Here is a 12,777-nt window from a genome sequence, read left to right on the forward strand (position 1 = left end):
GAAAGAGTTCAAAGTAATCCTCAAGATATGTGACCTGGGGAAAGGGACAGAAAGAATTGAAAAGTCTACCCTAGGACAAAGAGGAGAAGTGTCCTTGTCCTGGTGACCATCTAAGCAGGGAGTGAAAAGGTCTGCGGTTGGAGTTGGTGAATTCAGGGCTGGCCAGTGCCTGCTCCTGTCTCTAGTTCTTTGGAATGAGAAAAGGTGGAAATATCCTTTTGATGTTCCACAGGCTGGACCTTGGTCAGAGGTGTCTGGCTCCAGCACCCTGAGGGGTGGACCAACATGCTTACCCCTCCTGCAGCTGCCTTGCTCTCTCCCACGGTCGATGACAAAATCTCTGACTCCTTTGGCTTGGTGCCATGGACATGAGCTGTTCCTATTTTATCTGAATGAGGAGTATGATCTTCAGAAACCCTGGTGAATTATTAGCTAAAACACAGGAGGATATGCTAGGATTCTGGCAGTCAGCATTCTGGGCTTGTGCAGGAAAACTCCCTCTTTAGAATATTTAGAAAGAATATCCTTCATTTAGCCAATGTGGAAACAGTCCTGAAATCCAAGCTGGCACTAGGATTCTGTGCCAGGTTATTACTCTGACAATTACTTAATATTCTCTGTGCTCATGGTATCGCTCCTTCCAGAAGATCTTTAGGGAAAACTTAGTTCAGTTTCTAGGAGGTTTTTGCTGAGCTGAAGATCACTGTGTGAATAATAATGCAGGCAACAGGCTCACATTTGGAGGGGGAACAAGGTTAATGGTCAAACCCAGTAAGTATCTCTGCTGAATCCGTAATGAATGCTCTAATTTCTAAAGGAAGCCATAGCAGTAAGCTTCATATGAGGGCTGTTTTCTCCACCCAATTTTATTTTTTCTGTTAATTCTAATTGTGAATCCTAATGGTTATACAGTGTATACACATGCCATAGGTACCTGTGAAAATAGGCACATGTGTGATGACCAAACATAGGGAAAAATGGGCTAGAGAATAACAGATTCCTTGTCCTTTCTGTCTTAACCATTGGACTAGACAGTTCTGACTGTGATGAATGCAGGGATGGCTGGGCATTGGAGTGGGAGGATCCTTCCCCAGTGGCTTCTCCAGGATCGCAGCACTCCTTGCCGGTCAGGGGGCAGCTCGGTCTAAAGATGGAGGGATGAACTATTTTATCTGAGAAGAGCTTTTCCATCCCGACCATGCTATGAATTGACCACAATAATAAATAGTCTCCTCCCCTGCCTCTTTGGCCAGGGTCCCAGCTGGAGGAGCACGCTGGCTGGATTTGGGGATTGAGAGGGATTTCCTGATACACATTGGCCTGGTCGGTTTCTGTAAAGCTTCCTATGACTGTGTAATATTGGCAACAACCGTAAGCTGATTTGGGGATTGGGAACAAGGCTGGCAGTAAATCCAAGTGAGTCTTCAAATTAACTCTCTCAAACCTGTCTCTGCAGTTTGAAATATCTCAGAACTGTCTCCCTTTTAAGCCCTAATGTTTAAATTGTGCAGTTGCGGGTCACGTTTTTCTCCTGTCCGCCCAAGCTGAGCCCCTGCTTACCCTTCAATCAAAATAACTTGGTAGAGGGATCCAGAAATGCATGGTAGGAAGGCAGTTAGAGTATTCGATTATTTTCATATAGAGCACAGGAGGACCCATTCCAAGAAAGAGCCTTTAGGGATTGAAAGTTGGAGAAGGTGACAATATGCATCTTGTACCACAGCCCCCTCCGTTCACACTGCGCCAACCTCACGTGGGCCATTGTAAATACTGTTTCCCCCTGGCCAAACATAAGTCAGGCACTGCCAGGAACTCCCAGGACTCTGGGCCATCCCTGTGGCCACCCTGGAGAAAGCCTCCCCACCATGGACAATCCAGAATGACTCAGACTTGCCATATAATTACTGCATTTCTGAGTCCTCTTTGGCTTATAGGCTTAGAGAGGATTTGCTAGTAGTAACAGGAGAGGATTTGATTTCACCCTAATTCTGGCCTCCCCCGAGAAGTTCTTCTCTCCCAGAATCTTCAGGAGCATCTTAGAGACCACCTACCCTGTTTGGAATCATGCTTCACACAATCAGCCTCTGTTCCCAGCAGCGTTTGCTGTGGCTTTGGCTGGGGCTAGCTCCCAGGGCAGTTGTAGGCTCGGCAAAGCTCGGGGAGAAGTAGAGGAGTTGACAGTGGAGCCAAGGAGCTTCGGGAAAGGCATCTTTGATATAGGTGTTAATGAATTTCTAAATGAGCTTCTGTGTGTTAACCTGATAAGACTCTCCAGGGAGAAGGTCACCTTACCTTTGCAGCTCTAAATGTAGGACACGCGTTGCAAGAAAAAAAATGGGAAATGTCAATTGCAGCGCCCAGATGAAGAGACAGCGTGTAAATACCGAATCGGTTCTAATGTTCAGTTGATGAAATGTGAGCCTTCCCGGAGAACAGGCTCAGGGTACATTTATTAGGGTCAGTGAGCTAACTGTTTTGTCAATGTTACTGGCATACACACTTCAAAGGAAAACCTAAAATAGAAAAGATGGCTAATAGCATAATGCTTAAGAACATGAGTTTTAGAATTGAACTGCAGGGCATACTGAACTCTGCCATTTACTGGATGTGTGACCTTGGGCAGGTTACCTAATCTCTTCACGCCTCATTGTTCTCATCTGTAAAATGGGGACAATAATACTACCTAATTCACTGTATTGTTATGAGATTAAAAGAGTTAGTACCTATAAAGGGCTTGCCTAGTGGCTGGCACATAGTAAGTCTTCAGTAAATATCAGTTATTAGGACTAAATCAGGTTGTTGGGGGTAGGGGGAAGGAAGAGGGAATAATTCTATCCTTCTAAAGTTTTTGTAAAGTGCAGCACTAGAGTGTGGCTCTAGCGACATAGGAAAACTCATCTTTGGGCAGGGGACCACTTTACGAGTCAAACCAGGTAGGTCTGGATGTTCCCGGCTGAGGCACAGCTGCCCACTACATTCGTGTCTTGTCTAATTTTCTCTGCCTTCTCAACTTCTAACCGAGGACTTTCACTGTTCAGTTTTATTTTCTTTTTGTAATACTTAGTAGGATGTGTGGAAAACCTAGCCAATAGGGTCTTCCCCAGCCCATTCAGTTTCAGCTAGAGGCAAAAAGTGGGGCAAGCCTGAAGGTGAACTGGATCTGGGAATTCTAGGCTAAGACTGAGAGAATGTAAGTCTGGCTAACTTGGAGAAATAAAAACATCCAATGTGGGAGGTTCATGAAAACTAAAAATGATTTTCCTAATAGTGTACTAGAGTAGAAACCACCCCTGTGGTTTCTAGAATTCTCTAAGAACTGTCATTCAAGGAGAAAACTGTCTTTCAAGCATGGAAATGGCAAGTTTTTGTTTGGTAAAAGAAAGAAATAAAGAAAAAATAGGGGAGGACAGAAGAGAAACTGTTGGTGACTTGGATCTTTTCTTTTTAATTTATTCTTTTGGTCAAGAAACATGGAAGACCGTATTTTCCATAAGATGGCTTTTAAAAACCTTTTTAAAATTCCTACTGTCACCAAGTAGGAGTCGAATATGTATAGCATACCTCTGGTGAGCTGTATAGAGGAAGAAAAGGAAGGAAATTTAGCAGAGTTGAGAGTGTTTTTGTACTAGGCAGAAAAGCCGTGCCAATCTCTGGGACAAACAAGCTTGGAACAAGGCTTTTCTTTGGGCCTGGAACAAGACTCACCATTATTCCCCATAAGTCCTTTACTACTTGAGAGAAAGCCCTTAATCTATAATGACCAGCTCTCACATCCCAGACACCTAATGAATTTCTAAATGAGCTTCCGTGTGTTAACCTGATAAGACTCTCCAGGGAGAGGGTCACCCTTACTTTCCTGGCTCTAAATGTAAGACATGTTTTGTAAGAAAAATGGGAAATGTCAATTGCTGTGCCAAAACAAAGAGGATGGGTATAAAAACTGGACCAGTTTTAGTGTTAAGTTTATAAAATGTAAGCCTTTCAGAAGGGTTTCAAGGCACACTTATTAGTTTGCGTCTACACAGCACAATTGTCCAGTTAATTTGATTAATGTCAGTAGCTGATCCAGATATTTAGGCACTTCCTGGAGAAACCTTCTTGGTGCTCAAAATTGCCTCAATTGACTGTCACATTACCTAAATAATTGCCAGATCTGTTTTACTTTGTGCTGTATAGACTCAGCCTAATAAAAACAAATGCTGTTGTGTGTTTTTCCCCAGTCTGTCTCCTCTCGGCGCGGAAAGTTTCCTTCTAGTCACACAAAGAAAAGATACCCAGCAAGCCATTTGACTTATGGCTGCTGCTATTTTGCATTTATATGACTCCTTTCCTTGGAAGAGATTAAGACACTTCATACGACTTATTAGCTAAACAGATTGACAGCCTAATTAGAAAGAGAGAAGCCGCTTCTGAGTATCTTTTTGTGGCTGCCATTCCTGCCCCCACGTGTAGAACCTTCAGTCAGATTACTCTGGGATACAGGAATAAGAAAGGGAGATGATCGTGGGTAGCGTGGGCCTTCTCAGCTGCACGTGAGAGATTGTTTGAGGAGGCAGAACAGCACTAAATAGGTCAGGGCAACTGACAGAGCCGGGGACATTTCTTCCCCCTAGAACTCACTCATGTGTTCCCACAAAGCAGAGCATGACACCTTTTGACATCAGCTGGTGGTGTCTATCTACTCCTTCTCACTTTTCTCTTTGGACCCTACAACTCCAGGTCTGTTCCTTCCACCTCTGACTCTCTCTCCTTTGATTCCTGGCCACCTTCCCCCCCACAGCACGAACCCCAACACACGCTGCTGCCCGCCTCTTTAGCCTGTCAGTTGTGTTGCTGAGGAGTTTCTTAGCTCCTTGAGTGATCCTCAGATGGCTCCGGTGCCTGAGGGAATCTCTCCTGCTGACGGGCCCCAGCAGAGTACCCCCCACCCAGAGGGGGAGGCAGCCGCCATGGGCTACCCAATGCCCACGTGAAGGCTGGAGCTGGGGGCCCTGCATGAGGAAGAACCTTGGGAGGAAGGTCCGCATGGAGTAAGGAACACCATGGTTTTCGTGACTCATGAGTCTGAATCCTCTCCTGTCTGGGACACCGTAGCTTCCAGCTTGGGATCTGAGACACGTGTCTCTGAAGCAGTGGCAGACTCTTTGTAGTCGAGTCAGCCACTGTGGACAGACAGGCTTGGCGAGGGTGCTGCATTTTGGGTCCTCCTCAAAGTGATTGTCACACCACGTAAGTGTCTTTTCTCATCTCTGTGCACTAGGATGTCTGTAAATCATGCTGAGGAGTTCTGTTTCATCCCCCACGTCTCAGGGAGTCATTGAGCATATAGTTTCTGGATCTAGCCACACTGCCAGTTTGACCATTAAGATGGTCAAATTCAATTTAAAAAATAACTTTGATTTCATTTAGTGCCACCGACAGCAAAGGGAAATTAGCATGTCATGGGAAGCTAATCGATGCTCAGTTCACTGCCGAGGAAGGGAGGGACTGGCATTTCTTTCTTATGGCCCACCCTCTCCAGCACTGAGGCCTCCGAATTCAGCTGACCTTTTCCATGCCTCTCCATTCTGGCAGATTAAGTGGTCGTGTTTGCTAACTTTCTTGTGGGAAAACACACGAGACAGATATATTCTCCTTCAGTTTTTACTAAGAAAGCTTTTTGTTAGCAATTTTGACAATAAACTTCAGCTAACATATTCTCTCCTGTTCCTGTTAGTGATATCTTGGCTCGAACAGGCTCATTTTCCCACATTATTCAAAATGCGTTTCTCTGGTGTAGCCCACTGCACTACTACCCACCTTATATCTTCTCAGCACCCATCTAATAAGATAAACAGGGTCACACATCATCAGACATACTTCACAGATGGAAAAGCTGGAGCACAGACAAGTTAAATAATTTAAGCCAAAGCAAAAAAAAAAAAAAAACTCAGAACTGAGATTAGAACTTGAAATTCCCTGTTTTCGTCGGGTGAGTTATTTTGAGCTGTCATCTTTGTGATTGAAAACAATGTATCTCCAAAGTTTTGCCATTGGTAGTTATTTGGTGCTGGTGCTTACAGGGCTCAGGGAGTTTTTGTAGACCTCAGAATCACAGTGTTCAGCAACAATGACAGACTCTTCTTTGGGGCTGGAACCAGATTACAAGTGTTTCCAAGTAAGTGCTGGAAACCTAAACAGAGATTTTGAAAAGGTGTTTTCTGTAAACAGCCAACTGGCTTTGATACATTCCCACTGTACTGCAGGCCACCCGCCTGAGCACTGGGTGGGGCCTTCCATGCCTCTCCCTGCCTAGACCCGTGTCCCCTCGGGACTCTGTCTCACAGGTAGAACTCTCTGTAAACCTAATCAGCTTGATCTATCTGCAAATACCACGGTTCAGACTAGAATCTTATCAGCAGTAGAAAGAAGACACCAGAGAATCAGATGCATTATGATGCATTATGACTCCAAACAAATTATCTGTTTCTCTCTTTGGCATTTTTATTTAAAATATCAGGGAAGGTGAAGCAAGTTCAACTTCACCAACCTGAAAACTTTATGAATTATGCCCCTTTTATATGCAGAGAGACCTAGATTGACTTTGGATGTTTAGTCATTCAATTTCATCATCTGTGTGTGGAATCTGTAATGGGCAAGGGAATCAAATATAATTAAATGAGCAAATAATCTTCAGTAGTCAATATTCCTACATTGTTTTATGTGCTTTGCTCTGGACTTTTTATCTGGGATTTATCTCTAATAGGCTCCCCAGAAGGACAGTGAAGGTTTTTGTTAAGGTTTTTGTGACTGTGTGGATAGCAACAATCGGTTGATCTGGGGCTCTGGGACCAAGCTAATTATAAAGCCAGGTAAGTCTCAGAGATGCGCCTGTAAGGGAGAGGAGACACGAGTTGAATAATACACGAAACATAGCATGCAAATTATATTTTTAAGAACAACCCGGCTTGCTGGAGACAATGCACTCAACCCAAATGGGGTTTTCGTTCCCTGTGAGAGGCAATGTCAGCCACCAACTCTCTTTAAACTCTCTCTTGTTTGGTCTAGTTGCTTCCAGAATGAATAATACTTAACTAGCCCTCCAAGAGAGCAGAGCTGGGTTGTTAGGGAGTATCTAATTCCCTCGGATACCGTTAGAATGCTTTCCCAAGGACAGAACCAGCCTTATTCCGCTGGAAGTGCAGATTCAGAGAAAAAAGAATGGTCCACAGTCAAAGACCAGCAGGTGAAAGTAGTGTGCCTGCAGCTGCCCCCAGTCCTGGCCTCTGGCTGCTGTCCTGTGTGGAGAGCAAATGTCTGCAAAGTTTCGAGTCACTTGCTGGTGCATCACCTCGGTTCTGGACCTTAGTGCAAGTCCCATAAGGACATAACTTAAAAGACAGTAGCAGAGCAGGGCAAGGAAATATGGAGGCTGAAGGGATGCCTGGCAAGTTGGCTTTTGCAATGGTGGGACAAAGGGGTACTGAGCCTGAAAGACTAAATTCATCCTCACCCCATTCTCCCACCACACCCCCTCCTGTGGGTTATTGTAAGGCTCTGAAAGGCTGTGAACTCTGGGAGTGCTACAAATAAGCTCATCTTTGGGACTGGAACTGTGCTTTCGGTGAAGCCAAGTACGTGAGTAATGGGGTTCTGTGTCCTGGACAAGCAGGAAGTAACAGACACTCTGATGAAAAGGAGGGCTGAGGTGTGACCTAGTACCCTCACAGTCATCCCTTTCCTGCCAGGATATGGCAGATAGAGGGAATGATGAGATAAATCCCAGGAGGGAAACTTCTGTGACAATGTCGAGCCCCTGGATGCTGCAGGCTCTCTGCTCTGTGAACTCTATTTCCAGGCCACATGTCAGGTCTGTTCCTACCTTTACCGCATAGATACAGCCTCTGCTAAGCTGTTTGTACAATTATCTGCCAGCTCTTCTACCAGCTGTATCTTCTTTGTTTCTTTTTCTTCCCAAAGAGACTACAGAACTACAGCTGGGGAGATTGCTGACAAGTCAGGCAGAACTGATCCGGAGTGGGGGAGGCCAAGGAGGAGGCTTAGGGTAGGTTAGCTCTTAAAACTGGGACCCTTGTAATACCTTCCCTATATTTCCCACATTTGTCTCCCCTTTCATTTTCTCTAGAATAAGTCCTCTTGGTTTGTTCTTACACCCACTGCTTCCAGGCTGAGAGTTCAAACATCAGTTTTGAATTCTTTCTCTTCAAATCTGAAGAATCAGGAAGAGACAGTCATGTTGGAGATGAGTTCAAGTCTCCTTCTCTCTCCAAGTTTACAGTTCTGTAACTCAATCTCCACTTTAACCAAGACCTGTACCCCTGTCTTAGATGCTCCCTCTCTCTCTTTTCTTTGATACCTGATGTATATTACCATCCAGCCAATGCTTTGTGATAAAGGGGCTCTCGTGTGCTCTTATCCTTGCCTTTAGGATACAGCCTTCCTTATAACAAAAGATGTTCACCTCTTCCATTTATTTCAGGACTGGACTTTCTAAAAGTGTAGGAGACTCCTTGCCCTTGTCTGTCTAAAATATCATGAGTTCATGATGAAACTTCTTTGAGAAATGATAGGACTACTTGCCTTTTATTACTCTTCCTTGGTGAAATATTTTCTTTTGCTACCATATAGACAGTATTGCATGTTAAGAAAGCTTTAAAATAACTTGACCAGTGAGTAGGGCACAAGAGTGTGGAGTTCAGGGGGAGTCCAAATGTGAGTTCAGATGGCTCTGTTGCTGGGAAACATCTCTATGGAATAAGATTGACTCATCCCTTCAGACCTGTGTGTCTAAGGCTGAACTTATACATGCGAGAACAGGATTTAACAAATTATTTGACTCAGCTTTGGCAGATTTAAGCCTGGAAATGCAAAAAAGGTCTGAGAAGTTCATAAGTTTGGTCTTTTAAAATAAAAGTGTTTTGCTTTATGTAGCAGAACCAATTTTTTTCTTCCTATCCTAAAAGGCCAATTTCCAAAGACACAGAAAAGAAAGAAATCACAGGGAGTCCAAAACCTCCTCCCCACCGTGTGTTGTGGGGTTTTACTAGGGATTTCAGTAAAGGCAGGAAATGCTGTGGCAATAACAACGCCAGAATCTTCTTTGGAACAGGAACGCAGCTGGTGGTAAAGCCCAGTAAGTGGCCATGTTCTATTTATATTTGACCAAACAAATAAATCCTGTGAAGTTAGTGAAGGTTTAATTTAATATGTAGACAAATGTACCATTTGAAAAATGACTTTTGCAAATGCATGAAACATTCATGATTATTGAGACTAGAGCAAGAATGATAAATAGATGCAAAGTGAGACCACCCCAAATTGCCTTTAGTGTGGTAGCTTAGCTCTCCTACTTCTGAAGAGATACTGGGGCTATGAGTTATTTACAGCCATGATACCTCTTATACTATATTATGCAAGGATTTGTGTGTTTACTGTGACTTTGCCCACCAAACTTGTCTTTCTTTCTTTTTTTTTTTTTTTAATTTTTATTTATTTATGATAGTCATACACAGAGAGAGAGAGAGAGAGAGGCAGAGACACAGGCAGAGGGAGAAGCAGGCTCCATGCACCGGGAGCCCGACGTGGGATTCGATCCTGGGTCTCCAGGATCGTGCCCTGGGCCAAAGGCAGGCGCTAAACTGCTGCGCCACCCAGGGATCCCTTTGTCTTTCTTTCTATTAAAAATGAGAATCTATCTCATTTTAAATGCCACTAATATGTATAGCATAACTTCTTTGTCTCTCATGCCTGCCTATGTATTTATTCTAATAGATCCAATACAAAACCCGCACATTTTCCCATTTTGACAAATGTCCACATCTAATCCTATACATGTCAGATTTTGCTAAAAACATAGCTTTACTATTCAAATGCAATGGGGGATAAAAACAATTCAGAGATGAATTGACGAGCCCAGATGGCTTTATAAACACCTGAGAGGAAATTCAGAGTAAAATAAAATGGCAAGTGCAATGACAAGGTTTTTGTTTAATGATCAGTTCCTCCATTGGGAGTAAGAACTTCTAAACCTGCCCCAACTGGAAAGGAGGGAAATAAGGAATTCAGGAGGCCAGCGTTCCTGGAGCTGTCAGTTCCTCCATAGTGCCATTTTGGGGGCAACATGGCCCATCCAAAGCTCAGTGGAAACGTTAATATTAAGAGGCATGTGTTGTCAAGTTGGCTAACTGAGTTATTAAACCCAACAACGGGTTATAATCCAGACTATGAAATTACCAACCCAAGGAGCTTTAAAGTAGAGTAGCCTATTTCTGAATGATTTAGCTGTGGGAAATGCCAAAAGACAGCAAACAAGCTAGATCATGCCATAAGTTTGCTTAAATCTGGTAAACATGACCAACCCATGTTAATTGTTTTAATGATTGATAGACAAGGGGTCAGATAGACCATGAGGAGACAGTAGGACTCGGTTCTTTATAAGTCAAACAAGGAGCCTGTAAGGGCTGGTGGTAACAGCATCAGGTGTCCATCTCTTAGTGGTGAGAGACCATATCCATTGACTGGGAAAGGAGAACATTTCTCAAAAGACTAGGATCCCTCTGGGTCAAAATGAATGATCTTTACTACCCCCAGCTGGCTCAGGGCTATCGTTAGTGCAGCAAACGTGTGCTTGGCCTAGGGTGAGGTGAGGGCTCTGTAATGCAAGTTCTATCTCAGGTGGAAATTCAGATGTGTGGGCTGATGTGGCCCTTACCTGCCCCCAAATTTCTTTGGGCTCTGAAGGGTGAATATCTCTAGCCCAATGGCAGTTGGCCACACGTTTTTTGACTTCTGTAATAGAATTGTGTTTGATATCACAAAGGAGTTTGCTGAATTTTTGCTTTTATAATTTGTCCTCGCTGTTAAATGGGGTCATGCAATTTCTTCTATGCAATAAGCAGAATAAAATTCAAGCAAAATAACCAGGAGACACAGGGAAAGATGGCTGAAGAGATAATGAGGTCTGTTTATTATAGTAGGAGGAGACAGTGTGGGGATCTGTTAGGTCCCTGGAAGATGAAATATCTGTGTAGGGATGTATAACTTTCCTGAAAAGAGTCACCAAGAGTTTTTGTTATGGCCCCAATCATAGTGTGTACAAAGTTCGGAAAAAATCATCTTTGGAAAGGGGACTCAACTTCATGTTCTCCCCAGTAAGTGCTGTTCTTGTGATTTTCTGGTATTAACTCCCACTGAATTCAAAGTGGTTTTGGTGTCAGGCATGAAAAGTTTCTTAGGCTTGAAGACGTGTGGGCAGCATCTAGGTCCTTGGCCCTTCCACTCTCATGGAGGCCTGCACCTTGGCCCTTCCACAGCCTAGCCAAATACCAATTATTTCCCCTCCAGAGCTGGGAAAGTTGCTGCCAGTGTTCTGTTGCTTACATATCAATGATCTTTTTCATTGTTTGTATATTATCAAGAGTACAAAATTGTGAACTTTTGCCCAGAGTCTATTTTCAAGCCTCCCCCCTCTCCGGGCTTGTCCCTAGCAGACTTTGAACACATTGTTAAACTCAGTGTGAGTTCTAGCTCCAACTAAAGTGGTTTTGGAAGTAACTGCAGCCTAGACCCTCTCCTTCCACTCTTCATGAGAGACTCGCTTTTTCCTGTTGGGCCTCTGCTAAGATTCCTGGCTCTGATGCTCCATGCCTTCTCATTTCCCATGTTCCAGGGATGGGTGGGAGATAACTTTTTAAAGGCCTACTTAAATGTCAGAAGCAACAAAGGTGGTGTGTTGGCCAAGAGCAACAACTTAGGTTGGGCTTTCTCGCTCTGTGCCATTTTCCAAATCCTTTTCTTCATGTAGGAAAAGTAGCCACCCCTTTTCATTTCTAGCACAGCAAAAAGTTCATCATGAGACCAGAGACAGGAGTTTCCTTTGAAACATTTTTCATAGGCTAACAATAAACTGGAAGTTTGCAGGTTTCAAAAATTCATTCTTGGGCCACAACTTCATGGCCCAAGCTCTTGTATACAGTCATGTATGGAAGCTCTTGTAGACAGTCAAAGCCAGAGGCATCTTAATCATACCACATTTTGTAGAGGGTCAAGGAGAAGGAGGCAAAGACATGCTAAGGAAAACAAAAACTATTGTTAAAGGGAAGATTTTGATCTTGGAAAAAGATTAACAAGAGGAAACATCCAGAAAAACTTGAGCCAGGCATTCAGACTTTTGTGGGGGCAATCGCTGTGCGAATTCAGGAAAGACTTTCTGTGATTGCAGGTAAGTATCCGGCGGCCATTCCTAACTTTGATCAGCATGGCTTCTTCCTTTAATGACTTTTAAGGTCATTAAGGTCCCTAGGAATGCTTTTGGCCCCCCCCCCCCCCCGAAAAAAAAGGTCTGTTAAGAGCTGGGAAGTTAGTTCTGAGCAGGAAGATGAGCAGGTACACTAGCATGATTCACAAGCCCACCAGACAATCACAGGCAAACACATGTACATCAGCCCAGCCTCGGCACCTCCAGCTTGCTCTGACCACATGTCTTGGCCCAGTTCCCTCTACTGATCCCAGGAAACCAAACTTGAGGACAGAAAACCAGAGAGTCCTTGGCCTGTGGTACACAGGGAGGCTCATCTGAGATCCAGGAGCTATTTAAAATATTTAATGTTTATTAATTTTCATTTGTCTAAGTAACACACGAAATTTCTCATTGTAAAAACAATTCAAATTACAGTTAAAGCCAATATTCACCTTGACCTAGTTCCTTCAATAGGAGTTTTCTCCCCAGAAAGGACCACTGGGACTGGTGTGGTATGTTATGATGAGTTTCTATTTGGA

At 43.7% G+C, this 12,777-nt stretch overlaps 1 gene segment (V, D, J or C); it reads left to right on the plus strand.

Moving 5' to 3' along the window:
• Positions 1–627: 627 nt before the first annotated feature.
• LOC112657840 (T-cell receptor alpha chain C region-like) overlaps positions 628–12,777 on the plus strand; it is a 50,561-nt gene continuing 38,411 nt past the window's right edge. The window contains 1 exon segment of the C gene segment in view: positions 628–771. Coding sequence covers positions 759–771 — 13 coding nt within the window.

This window comes from Canis lupus, chromosome 8 (genome assembly GCF_003254725.2).
Source record: "Canis lupus dingo isolate Sandy chromosome 8, ASM325472v2, whole genome shotgun sequence".
Classification (NCBI taxonomy): domain Eukaryota; kingdom Metazoa; phylum Chordata; class Mammalia; order Carnivora; family Canidae; genus Canis; species Canis lupus.